The 20713-nt window shown below is 41.4% G+C and overlaps 1 protein-coding gene across 1 annotated transcript in view; it reads right to left on the minus strand.

Moving 5' to 3' along the window:
• Setbp1 (SET binding protein 1) overlaps positions 1–20713 on the minus strand; it is a 352035-nt gene that overhangs the window by 20011 nt on the left and 311311 nt on the right. The window contains exon 5 of the mRNA XM_021150811.2: positions 11538–11708. Coding sequence (XP_021006470.1) covers positions 11538–11708 — 171 coding nt within the window. The remainder of the gene's footprint in view (positions 1–11537; positions 11709–20713) is intronic.

Here is a 20713-nt window from a genome sequence, read left to right on the forward strand (position 1 = left end):
TTCTTTCTTTCTTTCTTTCTTTCTTTCTTTCTTTCTCTCTTTCTCTCTCTCTCTCTCTCTCTCTCTCTCTCTCTCTCTCTCTCTCTCTCCTTCCTTCCTTCCTTCCTTCCTTCCTTCCTTCCTCTCTCTTGCTCTCTCTCTCTCTCTCTCTTTCTTTCTGGATGTCACAAACAGGTCTATCAATCTTTGTTTAAAATAGAAACATCCTAAGTCCTATACAACCCTAGTGATCTGGGGTGTCTTGGCAGTTATAATCCTATCCAATGTGCCTCAGGAACTACCACATAATCTCATCCAAATTCCTTAACATTGCTTTAATGGTATCAGTTAACCTCCCAAATGGTATACAGGGATGGCTACTGTGAAGACAATTAATGTGACTTTCTTGAAAAAAGCCACATCTACACTCATTGGGATATCTTATCCTCTCCCTCAACAGCTTCTTCTATGAAACCTCAGGCTTAATTCTTTGTCAAAAATCCATTCTTAATAGACTTAATGCCTGCTCCATATTGACTAGTCCTGAAACTGTTTTCTAAAGTTTTCACTTTAGAGTTACAGTCTCTGCAAAGAATGCCTCTGGGTACTGCAGGTGACAATATGGAGTTGCGTCTCCAGACTGCATCCATAGCAGCTGACCAAGCTAGTAGTATGCCAGATTACTCTTCACTCTATTCATCTAAAATATTACTCATCCTCTTACATTTTTGAGTAAGATAGATCCGCCTCTAATAGTGTTCAACTCGGGAGCTGGAGTTGACCTTGTACTTGACAATGCAATTCATAGGGTTGAGTTTATTCTTGGAGCTGCCTAACAGGCTGATTTTATAATGAATAATTAAATATTTATGTGCCTAAGGATGTGTGACTAGGATGAGTTTGATATACCAGAAGCCTACAATGATACAGAGCATGGCCTGGGGTTAGGATTCTTGGAAGAGGAAGCAAGGATAGAAGAGTTTTCTAAATAATGATAGGATCTGAGTTGAACAGGGTGATAAATCACAGCAGGACATAACTTTGTTTTGGACATGCGAGGTGTCACTCAGTATTTATATATTAAGCATGAGATATGTGATGGTATTTTTGCATGTATGTGTGCCTACATGTGTGTGTGTATGAGGGTATACACATGTGGGTGGAGGCATACATTCAAATGTGTGTGCATGTCTGTGGTGTGTCACTGGACTCAAACTATCTGAGTTTTTGTGGTTAATTAGTTGTCCCATGAACCCCAAGTCTCTGTAGGTCCCTACCTTCCAGCATTGGCTTTTTGGATGAGTGCCACTGTGCCTGCCATTTTGTTTTGTTTTGTTGTTTTTGTTTGAATATGGGCATTGGTTATCCAACTCCCTTTCTTAACAGGACCATATCTGCTGAAACTGATGTGTACTTTGACCTGTTTCTTCACTTCTTCCTCAACACAGAAAAGGCAGAGGTGATTTTTGCGCTCCTTTTACTGATGAGGAAACTTCGAGGCCTGAGGCATCAGTCAGTCTCCCACACTTGCATGAGAAGAACCGAAAAGGACTGTGGTACTGTGATGAGGACTCCACGGCAATCCCATCCTTGATTTCCACCTTACCTCAGCGTGGTGGAAGACTCCAGCTTCCCAACCAGGTAATACCCCTCACCTCTCTACACTTCATATCATGAGGAGGTAGGCAAAGGTCCTTGTTGGTCTATTCTAACCAACAAGGTCTTATCTAATCCTTTCAGGGCAAGCAGCAGGAGAAAGATGTCATTGATGGGACCATAACAGGTGGAGAGCTGGAGGTACATGGGTAAATAAATCTGCATTCATTGTCTCATAATCCTTACTTGATTCTCATTCTCTCCCTCTCCCCACCCCTCTCCCTCTCTCCCTCTCCCTCTCCCCCTCCCCCTTCCCCCACCTCTCTCCATCCGGTCTCTGTCTCTGCTTTCTTCAGCTGCCTGCAGCTTGCCTGGACCACTAAAGATCATTCTTAATGACCATCATTACACGTTTCTTCAACGTTGCCTGGGGCCATCTCTGCAGCAATGAGCAGGCAAGACTTTGCCCCTCTCTCAACAGCTGGGCACACTATCCCAACTTCACAGGAACTGAGAGTCTTAAAAAAAATCACCCTCTCCCTTAATTACAGGAAACCCAAAGTGCTATGCCCCTTCTCATTAACATAGTTGCTTTCAGTTGCCACTAAATTATCTCACCACCATTAAATCAACAATCTAATTAGACTTCTGGAACTAGAAAAAGCCAGTGAACAAGGCAGGGACTGCACTTTCATCTCAACACTGGTCGTAAAATATTTGTGCCTTTTCTTTCTGCCCTGTATATAAGCTGCCCCTGGAAGAGTCCTCTCCTTCTCGCCCATTTAGAAAGAAGAGCTTGAACATTTGATACGAGTGTCTTAATAGAAATCACTTCACGTATGGGAGGTTTTCCTTTCCACATTCTCTGAGTGTGGAGTCCTCATTACAATAATCGCACCTGACTCCCCCTGAGCCTGATGCCTCACAGCCAAACCTCCCACTGGGCTTCAACAGAGGCGTGAATGATACTATCACTGGGAATAAGATAAAATGTATTATTATCATTACTCTGTTTTTAAGAGGGTCTGACTGTGGCGTGAGGTGGTTGGAGCATTATCTGCATGATGCAATTCAGAGACAAATTGAGTTAAATTTCTTAGAGATGGTGCATTTTCAAACCTGTCATTAGAGCTTTTTTTTTTTTTTTAATTTTTTCTTCTCAAAGATCTCAGTATTGGAAAGAAAAGAATTAGCTATATTAGATCCAGACATACTTATTGAGTATCTATTATACGCCCGCACCGCACAAGGTTCTTCTTACCATACTGTGTTAGTGGACTGCTCGGTAGCAGTGCTCTGGGTCTTTAGTTCTCTTCTTTGTATTCCTTGCACTACACAGGTCTAGCAGGCCTATAGGCTGTCTAGGCCAATTGAATGAGGCAAAAAATCTACATATGGAGTGATCTATGCCCAGGAAAACCTATATTGCAGTCACAGTGTAAAATCAAGTACAGCATAGGTCAAGGCAACTTTCAGTCACAGATTGGCTGCTGATGAAAATTCGCTATACCTTCTAAGTGATGAAACATACTTATGCATCCTGACTTTGCTCCTAGTCTCTGAAAAAGCACGTATTTATATTGGGTAAGACTAATTGTGTGTGTGTGTGTGTGTGTGTGTGTGTGTGTGTATGTGTTCCATGGATATAAGTGTGTGGCTTGTGAGTGCATGCTGGCAGAACACTAGGTGTCTTTCTCTATGACTTATTGCCTTGAGGCATGGCCTCGTTGAACCAGAAGCTTGCCCTTTCAGCTAGGTTGCCAGCCAGTAAGTTCCTGGGTTCAACCTAGCTTAACTAACCTATGAGTACTAGGGAAGAACCATCGTACATTAGCATTCAAATGACACATAGGTTGTGTTTATAAGAAAAAAAAATCCAACAAGGTAGAAAACAGTAACAATGAGAATAATAGCCACAACACCAATGGCAGCACCAAGGTCTGAACTTAGACCAATATTCTAGGATTTTCACAGTATTTTCATGTATTCTTCACCATGACTTTCTACACTAGATGGTATTTTCTCCCCATTCTACAGATAGGAACATTGAGGCTGGAAATAACCCAGTTTATAAGTACAGACAGTATCAAGTCAGAATATACATATTTGACTGAAGCATTTAGTGACCACATAATGGGAGGCTGTCCTTTTACTCTTCCAGCCATACCTGTGCGAGAGCTACTAATCACCCCCATAAAGGTAGCTCTGCTGGACTGGTTATTTCTTACAGATTAAAGTTCCAGAAGTCAGGCATTCTATATATTAATTTGCATATTTGTTTATTAGGGCACTCCTTGATCAATCTCATCCAACAGTCTCTGATTCCTACAAAGCCTTTTCCTCTATGTCTCTTTTTCACCATCCTTATCAGCAGGTGCTCTCTCCCTTCAAGAGCTGCTGGTCGGTCTCTTAGTTTCCTTCCTACGCTGGGGAAACACTATCATCTTTAGGAGGAAACAGTTCCATTGATGCTTTTGAAAGACAAGGCTTTTGGCTAAATCCTCCATGAGGATGCTTTGGTTAGTAGCTTCATATTATGATTGTCCATAAGATAAAAAGACAGACAGACAGACAAACCAAACGTGAAGTAAAGAACTGCTCAAACCTCAAATCCCCACTACTCGGTTTTTCATCAGAGCATTGTTGTTTCCAAAGACCCTCTCAAGGATGCAGTGACAAAGGGAACAATCGGCTGTTCAAGACTTGGCAGCTAGAAGCAATTTCCAGCCATCAATTTCTAGCTTTCTGAGTGCTAGGTTCTATTCTCATACCATTAGAATCAAGAACTCACACTGTCTGCCCTTTGTAAGGATTCTGATTGGCTTTGTTCAGGTTTCTTGATTACAAGTGAAGTTATCTTTGACTGGGCCTTAAAGTACGGTTTATGTCTAAACTGTTTAAGGGATGTCAGGACCCACAGTGACTAGCAGGACACTGAAATGGTTAACAGTCTTGTGAGACTTAAATGTCATCACTGATCCATGGACTGTGGTATTGTTGAATGTGGCAGAATGTACAGCTTGAGAGAATAATGGATTAGCTGCTATACAAAACAGATAGATACTAGGAACTGTTATGTGTTTCACTCTCAGCACGCACAGCCACACTGTTTGTGTGTGTATGTGTGTGAGTGTGTGTGTATGTATCTTCATATGTGTGTCTAGAGTATGTCTCTCTGTGTGAATATGTCTCTGCCTCTCTGTGTGTATGCATGTCTCTCTGTGTGTGTATTTGAGTATGTGTGTCTGTGTGTGTGTGTGTTTGTGTGTGTATCTCTTCCTGTCTGTCTTTCTGTGTGTAGAGAAAGTCAAACTGAAAGAGAAACAGCAATATATATTTCATTTCCATCATTCTGTCCTTGAGTTTGTGGTATACAACCATAACAATCTTACTGTTGTGACTTTTCTTATTACCGTTTGGAATGTACCTATCAATATGGTCTTCTTCCTAAATATGATGGAAGAAAAATAAATCCATGCTACTAGAGTGAAATCATGACTTCTCTGTCCATTGTGTGACCTCCCCGAGAAGGTATGTCAATATGCAGAGACAAGAAAAAATTAGCCTGACTTATTCAGGTATAGATTATCTAATATGCTTATTAAATCATTATTGGGCAAGTGTAATAGAAGTTGTTTCAAATTATGCATCACTTTGAACAAACCTTATTGAAGCCTTCACTGCATTAGCCCTAATGACTCCCAATAATGATGCAGCTTTCGCTTGAATGAGACTTCCTTCAGCACAGCAGATCAATACCTATTGAGCAGTGTGATCACGCAGGCTGGCCTGTTAGAATACTGGTGGCTGGGCCACCATTTCTCCCTCCCTTTCTCTCCCTCAAAGAGCTCATGATGGTTACTCTGTCTTGGGCATCTCCTCCATTGCCCAACCTATCAATCAATAATGTTGCCGTCAGCCTGTGTCTTGCACTCCATGAAACTAAAAATTTGCCTTAAACAAAACTACTGGGGAGGTCCCTCCCTTTGGCATGCACATGTCGAACTGCACACACTCTTTAGCCAGAGACTACATGCTATTAGACTTTGATTTATAATATTCTTTCCCATACTGTAATGCTTATATATAAAATATGATGGGAAACATCCTTTTATAACAGCGAAAGGTCACATGTTTGAAAAACTACTGTCTTGACTCCAAGCCAATCGTCTGGCTAATATTTACTTACCAACAGTGGTTTTAGGATCCAGTGTGCCTTTGTCAGATGTTCATCTACTATATTAAGCACCAGATAAGCATACTGCTCCCGCCTTTCTACCATTTATTTCACTAAGATAATGTAAGGAACATCTACTGTCTGTATTCAGTATCATAGACAGATGAACATCCAAGAAGGACTAATTTTTATCTGACTCCTTCCAGTGTCTTCTGATCATTAAGTCTGTTCTTAGAGTAATTTTGTATTCATGTTTATATGCACAGCCTTGTGCTGTCCTCATCCTTGATCAGAGAAGCCTTTTCTTTTACAGGGATTTGGAGGGAGATGTGTTAGTGGCCCTGAGAGTAGCTGTAGGGGACTAGTGGGGGGAGTGTATATCATCAAAATACATTGTATACAATATGAAATAGCCAAGGAATGAATAGAAATATTGTTAATTTTTATTTTATTGTCTTGTAAGCCATTTTGTTTAACTCTCTTCCCCCCCACCCCCCATTTTAACTAAAAGTCATCTGGTTCCTCAAACCATCCTGTAAAAAATGATAACCCAATAGGAAACAAGTTATCAAGAAAAGATGATTTTAAAAATAAAGCACAAAGTGATTCTAAATTTAGTTTGTTGATATCGGGAGATGAAACGAAGTGAAACAGGAATCAAATGAATGGTTTTCCTGAGACATATGCGTGGCTACTGCACAGGCATGCAATCAAACACAATCAAACTCACAAACTATTAACTACTAACCGTGTGCTCGGTTTGAATTAGAGTGATCTCTCCCAGCCAGTGAGAGTGGCTTCAAGAGAAGCCATGAGCCTCACTTAACCACTCTATAAACAAGCAGAGTTTCACGGCTAAGAAATAAATCTGTCACTGATGACGAGAGAGGTGGGCAGTCACTAAAAATCAGGCAGGCGATGAGAGCGTCGGACCCAAATCCAACTCTGTGACTTCAGGCCTATCTCTGCATCTCATGATGCATCCATTTCTCCACATATGAAATGAAGCAGTGTGTTGGATATGAGCCCACCTGTGTGTTCCCAAATCCCCCAGGTTTGTAGGAAGCCATTTGTCTGTGGAGAGTGGAATCTCATGAAGGTCTGGCTTCTAGCACCTGGGGGAGATCTCTGGCTTGGTTCCCTGAAAAAGATCTGCTCTGCAGCCAGAGACCGGAAATCAACCAAATCTGTACAATTCTCAGGAGAGTCTCATTTTTATACTGCCAAAATGAAATAGCCTGTTCCTGCATCCTGACACAGGAGAGTTTTGGCTTAGCTCTGATTACTGTGGCCGTTACTACCCACCTGCTTTTCTGACTGCTTGGCATATTTGTAAATTACCTGCTGGATACAGGCAGAGGGGGTAAGCCCACATAAGCGTGTGATCCCAACCGCACTGTCTTTCACACTGAATCAAAGAGTGCAGGGGGGATTTGTGGACCACCTGTCTTTGGCCTCTGGGAAATATCTGTGCTTGGCAAGCAAAAGTAAAAGAAAAAACAAAAACAGGCACATTTCTTCAACCCATAAAGGGAGATCTAGGTGCATAATGAGTAAGTTTCCATAGCATTTTCAAAGGTGAAGAGTGCAGACCACATCCCAGATCTGCTGTAGTCAAGCTATTCCCTCTGAATTCCCAGTCATGGGACAACACCCAGCTCTCTCTGCCTGGATGGCCTCCTACAGAGGTGCCACAGGTCCATTGACGCTCCCTCACTCTTTCTTCTGTGACATGACTTTCCTTACTTTGACTTCTTTTGATGATCTGCCGAAACCCCACCACAGAACTTCTGACTCCACACTGAGTATATGGAAATCTGAAAGCTGTTATTTCAATTGGGCTTACTGTTTAATCACCAGTGGCTTCTGGAAAGGGTGGGAAGGCAGGCCAGCTGAACTCTGCTCACAGCACCTTGATAAATGAAATGATGTGCTTGCTGTAAAGACTATGCTGTAAAGAGTCTCTTCTTTGCCGCCATGTTTAGCACGCTTGCCTATACACTTACTTGATAGATATTGATGGAGTGTGCCATCAGTTTACATTACATGAATACAGTAAACATTTAAGTCATGGGCTCATCTCTGAGATGTACGCAACTTTACTACAAGGAATATGTAAGGATGAGATTATGGTCTAGGAGAAGATGAAAAGTGCAGCCTAAACACTGGATACTGAGAGTTTGTGCTGGAGCTGTGGCAGGCTGGGTCTTGGATGAGATATCAAACATGAACAGGGAGAAAACCTGCCTGCAGTGTAGTTAAAGCACACCCAAGCACTGTTTCTGGTCAAAGGTATGACCTTGCCAAAGTGAGGTTGGCTGGGTCCTGGTGCTAGAGAGAGTAAGAAGCAGAGGAAGTGAGAGGAATTAGAGCAAGACTGCAGAGGTCTGGAGGGTAACTGCTGGCAAGGGCTTGGAGACTACTGAGGAATCGTGAAATCATGAGCTTCAAGGGGTGGACTTGGTAAACACAGGACGTCAGGAAACATAGAGGTTGAGACCATGGGCTTGGAGAGCCTACTGCCCATCAATTGGTTGTTGGGCAATGGGGTCTCTCTTCTTAGATTCCTTTTCTAAAAATAAGGTACAATCGTTTATTTCCCAGAACTGTGTGTAGGTTATCTGTCTGCGAGAAGAGATATCCATCACTCACTCTTGGCTCTATTAGTTATTAAAATCTGATGAAGAGCCAATGATTGTCACCCTTTAGTTGTTTCTCCTAGACTAGTATTAGAATATGCTAGAATAAAGACAGTCTTTAATGACACCTTCCCTTTCTAGTTTTCAGGTGATCTTTCTTTCTTAGATCGTACACGTGATGAAACAGTATGCGTGTACAGTGTCTATGAATGGCCGGGTCAAGAGAAAACCCTTTTATGTTTTGAGTAGATCATCTCTAGATGGCTTTTATTAGTGTATCCATTTCTTTAGCCTTTGAAAAGAAAAATTCCAGGAAGGACTGGGAATGTAATTTAGTAAGAAAGTACCCCCGGTATATGGGTGCTGCCTAGGCTTCATCTGCAGTATCACATGAAAGATAAAAGCGGGCTGGGGGGAGGGGGGTGCAGGGACGACAAGGTGCAGGTTCCGTATTCCTAATCTACAAACCGAAATCCCCAAACTTTAGAATTCCAAATGCTGAAGCACAAATGTGAAGCTGCCAATGGAACAGTCCATTCCTGACTCCTTGGATGTGTCTCAGTCAAAAAAAAAAGCTGCACTAAAAATAGCAAACGGACTAAGGAAGTACTCGTCCCTCCATACTTAGTTCTACTCCTTCACAACAGGTAAGAAATGGAAACATTCTAAATGTCCTTCAACTGATGAGTGGATAATGGAAATGTGGCACATATACAATCGAATTATATTCTGCTGTAGGGAAAAATGAAATCTTGTACTGTGCCCCCCTGCCACCACCCAGTAGTACCATACATTATCATATACTATCATATATTATCAAATGAAAGCCGAGTGCCAGGTGAGGTTCGAGTTGTTCACCGAGAGCGTTCTATGTGGTCTCCCAAACAATAAAGACAATCGAAGTGCTCTTGGTTGCCTGCCAGAATGTGACAGTAAGGTTCTCTTGCTTAAAATAGCATATACTTTGGTCGCAGGACTTGAGATATGGAGCTGGTACTGGCCTGGAAGCCTTCTGCCTGATGGCTAACTCTACTTGTACTGGAAGGTGCTATGAAAGCCACGAGGGGAGAAAAGTTTGCAATAGTTCTACGCAGATGTAAATTCTTCACATTGCAATACTGATCAGCTGAGCAAGATAAGTTCCACAATGAAATTTTGATACTCATTTGTTGGGAGTAATTAAGATCTGTCTTATTGGAATTCAGGCTCCACTCAATAGAAGAAACTCAAGACGGTATTGTAAACCAAGAACCCGTGGCTGAAAAGACTGCAGATGAGAACCTACTATTATCTTTTTGTTCAATTAATTCAGCCTTCTAAATACTCCTGCTTAAAGTACAGAGAGGAAGTGACTGTGGAGTGCCCATATTCAACTGGCACATATATGGCATCACCCCTATACCCAAGGCTCAGGGAACATCATGGAAAAGGGAGTGGAAAGATAGAAATAGCCAGAGAACTGGAAGGATAGCTGCAGAATAGTATCTCTTGGACACTCAAGATCTCTTAGCAACATGGTTGTCAGCACAAAACACAGTAGTCAATATTCTTGCAAAGACAGAGGAAGGAATCCCAATGCCCCCTCTCTAGCTGAAGAGCTACAGGTGGATGGGAGAGAGAAGGAGAGTCAATTTTCTTCAAGGATGGGTCCTTGGTAGATTACCTATCCCCAAGTGGGTCAAGCCTACATTCATGTGTGTGCGTATACATATACATATGTGTGCATACACATATACACACGTGCAACACACATGTATATGCAACATTAACTAGATATAGTAGAATTCACATCATATAAATTACCGAAAAAGAGGACAAGATTTTGAAAAGGGGATGTTGGGGGGGAGGAGGAGGAGGAGGAGGAGGAGGAGTTATGCTGAAAATACATTGCTCTTTCATCTGTGAAATTCTCAAAATAAAATAAAAAAACAGAGTATGAGGTATAAATGAAATGTATTGAATTTCATGTTAAGCTTGGGACTTACCACCTATTCCTTCCGCCCAGCAATTGGCCATGACTTCTTTAACGACAGATCAAAAACCAACTGGTGAACAGGCCAGCATCAGAACCACCTCTACATTTTACACTTAAGATATTTCAATACATATATGCATCTTGTTTTTTTCTGCTGTGTGACTGCAGAGCCTTGGACATGTGCCACATATGATCCTTAAACACTAGTTTTAAAAGTGTACCTGGAAGGTTTTCTTTGGTTTTCCAGTTGTTTTCCCCTTCACATTTTTAACTTATTAAAACTTGCCATGAGAGCACTCTGGTTCTGTGAGGAAGACGCCTTATTCTTAGGTTCAGGATGAAGACAGATCTGTACCATGACAGAGCTGAAAGTTTCCTGCAGCGCTCATTTCCCCGACACCACCAGAAGGTGTTTGGATGTTGGCAACATCTCATACTTGCTTTTGGGGGTTCAGAGCCGAGTCACCTCACATTTAGTCATGTTGCATTTACAGATAATAAAGACTATTGTTTGATATAAGATCATTTCAACTGGTGAAAGAAACCTGCCCCATTGACCTACTGTGTTAGAGAACAAAGTCACCATGGTAAGGACTTTAAAGGACAGGTTGGTTTATCTACTGAAAGGAACATCTTGATTTTTTTTTTTTGATGTTCTAGATAAAACTGTTGCATATCTTGGTATGTACATGCAAATGGCCCCCACATTCTCAATCACTTCTGGGCACAAGCATTTCTGATTAGATACCCAATGTGCAATTGCTTTTAAATTAACTAAGCAATGAACTTTCTGATAGTATGGAGGAGACCTATGCGTATCAGAACAAGTACTTTACTGCTGACCCACACTCCCAGAACCTGGTCCTTGCTGTTACAAATGTATTTACTTATTTGTTTGTTAACTTAAACTCAATAAGTAGCTGTGGATGACCTTGAACTTCCAATCCTTGTGTCTCCACCCCCTGAGGTCTGGGATCATAGATATTCACCCCAGTGTTCTGTGTTGACGTTTATTTACTTATTACATTTATTATGGGGCCATTTGGATTGCGCCAATTAGTTTTATTTTTGACAGTTTCACAGACACCTACAGTGTATTGTGATGTCACTTACCACCCCATGACGAGAGGACTTTTTAAGCGCCCATCTTCCATATGGGCAAAGAACTCACCTGCATCCGATGTTGCTGCAGATGCAGCAAGGAGAGATAACACGGGTGCTGAGGGAATTGCAACACTGTCCACTGCAGTTGGCTTCTTCCTGGCCATCATGGCAGATACTGAGCCCTCGCTCTTACTGTGTGCTGCTGTCTGGTCCACTTTTAAGTGGGGGCTTGGCATCCCTGTAAAACAATAATCCCAGAATTTGTAGTTGATTTAAGGGTACAGCAAGGCAACCATCATAAAGCCTGAACTTAATCTGAGTAAATAGTCCAACTGTTTGTCCTCCTTCCAGTGCAGCAAGTTGAGAATACTTAAAGAGAAAAATAGTCATGGCTAATTTGACTGTGAGGTTAGGACTAGGGGTTTTTTGGAATGGATGCCTAGATCCGAAGTCAGGCACAGGCCTAATGAAGCAATATAACGCATTGAGTATCTATTCACTTTCTGGGGATCAAGAAGCCCATCTTTACAGAGGTTGCACCAGTGCGGTACAAAGGGTGATTCACTTGACTCCTACTGGCCCTAGTGAGGCTTCCATCTCACCTAGCTGGGAAGACATGAGCACCAGAGGAGCAAACAGCACATGACCAATTGCAGTGAGTGAATTAATGCTAGGCACTTGGAATGTGTTCCAGGACACACTCTGTTCTTTGAAAGTCTCTAACATTATTGCTAATGTGTGTCTATTATTATTATTATTATCATCATTATTATAGACGTAAGTATAGTCATGACTTGCTCGTAAGTAATTTAAACCAGTCAGTAAAGGCTCAGCTCTCTTTCCTGATCTGGTTAAGTATATACAGGCACCTATCTACATTCCTATCTGTAAACTATGTCCAAGCCTAGAGGGTTGAGTGTGCTCCATCCATGTCAAAGGGCTTTCTACTCAGGCTCTCTGTAGGCTGTAAGCTGCTAAGACCAACAGTAACACATTAGGTTTTGCCAGTTATTCTTGACACTATTCTTTCCCATGCCAATCAACCTGAGTTATAGAGTCCCTTCCTCAGAGCAATGTTACCTCAATCACTATACCTAGATCACCTTTAATCTCTTTGGCTCCATGGCAGTCCAGTGAGGTGTGACTGTAGCTATTACTATTGTCTCGGTTTACAGATGAGAAGAACATCCTTTTGCAGAGCTTAAGGAAAAGGTAAATGACGTCCTTCTGCTCTTTGGTGGAGTTGGGTATCTCCAGTTGCCAAACGCTAAAGCCAGGATCATCTTGATCCATTGGACCATACAACACTGACCACAAACCCAGTCCGTCCCAGTATGCTTCATGCTGAGGGCACAGAGGTTTTACTACACAACTGAATAAAGCACCTGAAGAGTGGGTCATACTAACAGTTTGTTTTCTCTCCTGCCACTTTCCTTCTACTCTGTTCTTGTCTCAGAAACTTAAGATGCCATGAATAACAAGATTTTTTTTTTTTGCACTTTCACGAATTGAACATGCATTTCCAAGTATTTTGAAGGTAGAAAGAGTCAAAGGCCAAATGATATGGGAAAATATCACAAGGTACACTCATCGAGATACCCAAAAGTCCGCAGCGTGCTCTATTAGCAGAATATGCAGGTGTGCTTAAGATAGACTGAGCATAGCACCCAGAAGATCTACAATCACATATAAGAACATCCATCCAAATTGCTACCAGAAGCTACTGTAAGGAGGGAGGCATCAGGGCCTGGTGTAGAATAGGGAGTGAGGACTAGGAAGAGTTCCCTTTTACATCTTACACTTTACTGTTTCATATATACCATATGTATCATAATGCGATTATACATGTATAATAAGGAAGGGGAAAGGCCTCACTTTATAGTCCAGGCTATTCTGGAACTACATAGCCTCAGCTGGCCTACAACTCAGGTGGCAATCCTCCTGTCTCAGTCTCCTAGGAGTTGGGGTTATAAGTATAAACCACATTTCTAGAAACTCTTAATATTTCGAAAATTACAAACATACATTAACTTTCTTTTTTCTTTCATTGAGAAAACAGAATTTGAGGGGAAGCAAATACAAATTGATAAATGTCTTAGAGTGTGATATTGGGGTAGTTTGTGGCTGATAACAAGTCTGGTCTGATAGTCAGAACAGTAGGCAGGAAACAAGGCAAAGCAAAGCAAAGCAAAGCAAAGCAAAGCAAAGCAAAGCAAAGCAAAGCAAAGCAAAGCAAAGCAAAGCAAAGCAAAGCAAAACAAAACAAAACAAAACTCCTATTTTTGGTTCTCTCCAAGACCACAGCAGTATTCCTTCTAAACACACTTTGGAGTTCTAAGCTATCAGCATTCATTACACTGAACAACTGGCGCTTTGGAAAAGTCGCCGACAGCCATTTTTGTACCTGTAGCCGCAGGTTAAGCAGGTACCTTTCTATTTAAATTATGACGAGTTTGGGGAATGGAGGCAGTAAACAGGGTTATTAGATGAATATTTAACCCTCACTTGGGAATAGACTGATTTCCAGTCATTTCAGTTGTACCCATTTTCATGCAAATGTTTACAATCTAAATTAGTCTCAGTCCACATCATCTCATTAGAGCTGGTCTGAGCATACCTCTGCTGGGTACACTTGCCACTCAAGTGTTTACGATACAGACTACGTTAAATGCCATAAAAACACACTGAAAACACTCAGTCATTCAGATCACTGCTGAGCAGCTTCTGCAAAGACCCTAGACAATTTAGGAGTTGTCAACTTCTAAAATTATATCTAAGAGAAGGAGCAGGAAACTAGCCCTAATATTTTCCTCAGTCATTTTTGGATTTTGAAGGGATGATGGACACTCGCACACAGCATGTAGGGACAAGACTATCAGATAAAGTTTGAATGAAGGGAATCACCCTTTCTGAGAGCAGAGGTCTGGAGAGCATAGAAGGGGGAGGGAGCAGCCCCTTGGGAAGTGACATTGTGCAGGTGGCCAATGTAAGAGTTTGTTTTCTTTCAATCTAGTGACAGCAGATGGTCCATGATGGGACACTTGGAGAGTTTCTTCTCAGACTGGGCCTGGCTTCTCTCTCTGTTCATAGGAACTGGAGTGTTAGAGGCAGGAAATCAATTCTTTAAAAAGAGAAGAGAAAAGACTGAAAGAACCAGAGTCTTGCACATCCTGAGCCGTTGCAAGCACCCCTGTTTAGAAGGGAGCGTGCAGAAAGGCTGGGTATGGGAGGGATTATCATGGAGATTCAGTAGGGAGTCTGTAGAGAGAACATGTTTGATAGATGCGTTCTGATTTTTCCTGTATTCCAACACAAAGGATGGTCCACCGATGTTTACATATTTAGAGGCCAATGCGCTTTTAAAGGAAGAAATAATGACACTGATCACTTCATTAATCTAACATCTGCTCATCATTAAACCACAGAGTTGAGAGAACATTTAAAAGTTACTTATATGGAAATAGATCACAGTAACCTGTTGACCTCTATTGATAGATTTTAAAATTCTCTTTGTAACTATGGTACAGCAGACCCCAGCGACAGTCACTCATTTTCAAAGGTAATTTCTCAGACCACTTATCCCCTCAAATCTCTACCTGGGCATCGTGTTTGCATTAGGGGCTTGATTTATGGATTCATCTCCTGAGAGGAAGAAGCTGACTTCCTGTTGCCTTGGTTACTTGGAACTCAGTTCAAGGTTAAACTACTCCCAATCAAAATCACTGACAGGCGCTGAATCCAGTGGCCAGGTTATTGACTGCCCCAGGATGCGGAAAGGTCAGGGACCAATGCACTGTTTACTGCCTTACGGGCGAGTCAATAGCTTCAATAGTTTGATTCCCTTCCTTCTGAAGAAGTAGCTACTCAATTACCTCTTCCCCAGGTTATTCAAGGTCACAAGGGTCACGGTGGAATCTGGAGTCTGTGATGGCTGACTTTCTCAGGATCCCTTTAATGAGCTCAGTGACCTTGGCAAGAAAAACCCAACCTGCTCTTCAGTAATTTGTATGTTGCTCTTAGGTTCATAAAGCCAGTTTCCTTTTGTTTCTCATTTCTTTACAGGGAAAAGGAAGCAATAACACAACAAATATCCTTCACAGGATGGATAATTTCTAGTAGGTGAGAAAACAGAGATTCAAGAGAGGTCATATGATTGGCCTAAGACCATACAAAAGGACCCCAATCTTCAACTCACTGTTGGGTCCTCCACATGGCCCATCCAATTGAGGAATTCCACAGATTTCACCGAGGTACACCCACCATAGAGAACAGTGTATCTGGCAGCCAGAACTTGACTCATGTAGCCTTGATGGCTAGATTAATTAATTTTCAAATTCTAAAATTTGCAAATGCAGCTGCTTCCACAGTGTAGGTGTATGCTGGTGTGGTGGGGCAAAGTAATGGACCTGGGATGGCTGGTCTTTCCCATCACCTCCCTGACCTCTACTGATTCTGAAGAATTCAAAATTTGCTATGAATAGAGAGTTAAAAATCCATTGATTGGTTAAGTAGCTTTTCAGTCTGCAAAGAATTTTGACACGTAGTGTGCTATTTGTGGATGGTAAGAGGTTCATGGTGAGGCCCATATGAGGGAACAGAGGCACAGCAAACCAGATGACTTACCCATGCTCACAGATCATGCATGTGAATGAAGTGAGGCTAACCTCCATGTTTCACGTCGAAGCTCTCCTCCACATGTCTCAATATTCTGACTTTGGGGTTTTTAAAATTTCAACAATCACTCACTTTCTGACTCTCCAGTTGCCAATTAATATTCAACCGTTGACCTTTTATATAGTATGGAGATAGATTTTACTCATGCCCAACAAAGAGAATCCATGTTACAGAAGAAACTGGATGCAGCCGTGAGAAACCTTCCCATCTTTGAAATCGTAATTTTCATGTGCCAAATCCAGTAAACATTATCTCTCTTATTTAAAAATGTCTTGTGTGTGCATGTATGATGTGTTTGTGTGTGTGTGTCCATGCCACAGCAGACATGAAGAGATCAGAGAACTTTATGGAGTTGCTTCTCACTTTCCATTTTTACCTGGGTGGCAGTGATCAAACTCCTATGAGGCAGGCATAGCAAGTGCCTTTACTCGCTCAGCCAGTTCTCTGGCCCCAAAGTTTATTTTTGTTGCATCATGCTAACCATTCATCCACAAGTACATAGTCAAGATCTATCCCGCCAGAAATATGGCACTGATCAAAATGAAGTTCCCATTTCCTAAAAGAGTTTACTGTAATGATTTCTATAGAGCAAAGAGTAACCATGACTTTCCACGAGGGCAGGTACTAAAGGGTTGATGGATGTTAGCCATCAAGGAGCGGAGCCTCTACTCTTTATGTGATATCATTAGAAAGAGGCATCACAGACAAATGGATATATCTTCATGGATCCTGAGTTTTGTTAAGAGGGACATTTGGAAATCAGCAAAAGGTACGGCACCCTATATAAGTCTTGGGACCTCGGGTCTTGAAAAGAGGAACGAAAGCTGGCTTTCAAGCAAAGAGTTCATAGGCACCAAATCACCGTTTTAAAAACAAAAAACAAAAAACAGGGACTACCATCACTAATTTTGTGACAGATGTGTTTTACTTCATTTTAACACCGTAAAAGATAAAACCTAGGCAAGGCCACTCTGAATCACAATACTTTCCCACAGGCCTAGAGTTGATTAGGGTGAAGCGAGCCATTGCTTCAGCAGTAACTAACTATCGGAACATGGAGGTTGTGATCTCTGTCTTACAGAGGTAGTGCAGCCTTGTGATCTCTGTCTGTCTTACAGAGGTAGTGGAGCCACGGAGAAAGAGACACAATGAAACAAACAAACAAATAAACTGATCAACCTGACAAGAGAGGAGGCCAAGTGAGTCTGCCCTGAATTAGGAAGCTAAGATAATACCCATGGGCTTGGAGAGGCTGAATTTCCACCCCTTTCTTCCTGCGTGTGCCAGACACTATAAGGTTCCACGGGCTGGAACTCTCCTTGAGTGGGAACACTTTCTCACTCAAAGGTCTGTTTTGAAATGCGGGTAGAATTCAGTAACTAAGAGTGGAGAGACAGCCAGATAGAACAAGAAAATGATAAAAACAAGAGGAAACCCAGCAATTCTTTCTGGAACCGAGAGAAGAGGGGTTATGTAAAGCGAACACAGGGTGATGCATTGGGAAAGGCAGCAGCGCAAAGGGCAGTGTCCATCTACAGTCAGGTAGACTCAGTGTTTCTTTTCCAATCTGCTGTTTCACTGTGCAAACTTCTGACCATAGGATCTAGGTCTTGATATGTAATATGTCTTTATTTCTCTGCCAATTCTAGATATCTATGAAATGCTAATAATCAGAAATCATGCATTTCTTTTGGTTCCTTACAAGTTAGTTTGGTAGATATGAGATACTTTAAAACGTTTGTGGCGTGGATGGCTATATAGAATCAACACCCCTATCCTTCAAGGCTCAGGTATTTGGACATTGTTTTCATGAACTAAGCCACACATTCTTAATATCTAGAATTCATTTTTTGGTATAATGTAGAAGTTAAAAATATATTTCTTAGAGTAACACTTTACTAGCTGTGTGATTTTTTTAAGCAAGTAATGTTAGCTCCTGCCAGTTTCTTTGTCAGTTAAAGAGATCATTGTGAGAAATAAGCAGGCTTTGTATTATTAGAGGGGAAGTCATGCCCTGTCTTCCCTAAAAGAATTACTCACATGCTAATTCCTGGAGCCTGTGCTCCTGTACTCTAACAATCCAAAGGAGAATTAAGGTCGAAGACAGCTAGCCTATAGATACCTCTAACCCTAACCCTAACCCTGATCACAAGTAGGGACAGTATATGTATTTATCCAAATGACCAGAGCAGAATCACAAGAGACCAATACGGTAGAAGTACAGGGCAGAGCAGAGATGAAAGGAGCATGTATGACAGTGGCAGAGGGACAGAAGCTTCGTCACTGGCCTTTAAGACACAAGAAACGAGGTCAGAGGCCAAGGAATGCAGGTGATTTACAGAAGCCGAAAATCAAAGAAATCACCCCACTATACCTCTCAGGAAATAATCTACACTCGAGTTTTGCTCAGTGAGACCCACTTTGGACTTGTGATTTCCAATAATGTAATAAGATACATCTTCCTTATTTAAACATGTAAGTTTGTAGAAATCTGTTACAATGACAAGTGAAAACTAATATTAAAACAAAAATCATTCTTCCAGAGCCTCACCTTACTAAGTACCCATTATGTCAGCCATTACTATTTCCCAGTGACACACTCTTAGTACTAACTGTCTCACTTAAAACTTACTCCTCATGTTTAAGTTATGTCTGTGACCTGAACAGCTTCGATCCCTTAGGAGTCAATGAGCTTAGTCTTTTAAATACATTTCCAGCATGAAACTGACTCAAATAAATTGTTCGATGACTATGTATAGTCAATAAATCACATTAGAGGTAAGCATATTGGTAAGAGGAGAAATAAGAGACTGGAATTAAGAGAAACTGGCTTTCCCCATACCTGCTGGATGAAGTCGGACCGTGTAAGGGATGCTCTTCTGCGTCTGTCTTTGGGCCAGAATCTATTCCAGTCCATTATTCAGATTCTAAGCTTTCAAATGCCACAGAGACGTTTAAACAGCATGATTTGTTCTCACCTCTCTTGTGTTAGAAGTGCATAGATGGGCTTAAAGGGGACCTGCTTTAATCGCAGACAGATTCACACTTGAATGTAGTTTACATTATGTGGTATGTTACAATGACTCGGATTAGTCTTTCTTGGTGTTGCAGTGGAAAGATTTCATGAGCAGAAAGGCATTTTTTTTCCTAAGTGCTCAATGATATCATACAGAAGACCCTCCCACTACCAAAACTGCAAAACGAAGAGACATTCCAAGTCACAAGGCTTTGGAATGACACTGTATCTTAGATCTCAGGTCTGCTGAGAAGAATAACATATAGACAGAGAGAAAATTCTGCATCATGACCAAGATTCATAGAAACCTCTAGGTTCTGATATGAATCTTGCTAAATTTTCCAAACACACACACACACACACACACACACTGTACACCACAAAAGGACAAAGGGCAGATAAATCCAATGTAATGCTGATGTAATTTCATCCATGATTTAAAAAATGCAGACAATAGGGTTGCCTGTCCATGGAAAATATAATAAGGGGGTTTACAAAAGGTAATAACAAGGGAGGAACAAATCCTCACATGTAATTAAAACCAATTTAATAGTACAATGCTTCTAGTATACTCTTTATATCCTTGGGGAGCAGGTCAGTTACAGATTTACGACTGAAATGTGTACAAAGCTTTGCAATAGGCTGTTGAGGCATCCATCCTGACTTCAGTAAAGTAAGGCAAGGTAGTTTCTTTGGGATGGAAATCAGTCCCCACCCCTGCTGAGAGAAGCAACTTATTTTTGCCTAGTATTACATTGCATTCATCTTCTCATCGGCTCAGGCCAGCTTGTTGGCTGTTGTTTCAAGGGTTCGAATTTTCCAACATCACAGAACAAGTTTGCCTGTCCCCGTAGTGCGTGCTTGTGAGTCTCTATTCACAGGGCAGCCTAGAAGTAATAAATGTGATATAAACTAGAGGACTATTGTTTCTGGAAGATTCTCCCTTGGATTCTCAAGAATGTGCAGGCAGGGCTTCAGCAATCAGCATCCTTCAGTGTAAGCATCTTCTGCGATGTCTTTGCGTCTACCTCTAGAGTATACGGTTGCACAGCACATCTGTGTGGCAATACAGACCTCCATGTGATGCTAACTGGGTCACCTCATTTGCATTTTGATTACTGCTTATTTAGAAGGCACAGCAAGAAAAAGCTTCAGATCGGGAGGTTAGTGCATGTGTGTATATAAATATATGTATAAATAGATAAATGCACAGTTACTGGTTTGTAGGAGATCAGTTTTCTTATGCAGTCATCCTCCTGGTTGTATCTATAGATGTCTGATCACTCACAGAGAGTTTAATTATAAGTGTGATGATGAAATCTAGTTATTCTCAGTCCACTTTTTTTGGCTAGAGAAATCAACGTAACACATATTTCCTTTGTTAAGTGGTCATTTCTTTATGCTAAGGGAGAAGAATTCACTGTATTATGATCTTTAAGGAATTTCTTGGAAGCATCTGCTTTATTCCATTATTTGAGTTCATCTTACTGGGTAGAAACGCACTGTTGATTGTGTGCAGGTGTGCAGAGTCACACATGGACTGTGTGCCGGTA

Source organism: Mus caroli, chromosome 18 (assembly GCF_900094665.2).
Source record: "Mus caroli chromosome 18, CAROLI_EIJ_v1.1, whole genome shotgun sequence".
Taxonomy (NCBI): Eukaryota; Metazoa; Chordata; class Mammalia; order Rodentia; family Muridae; genus Mus; species Mus caroli.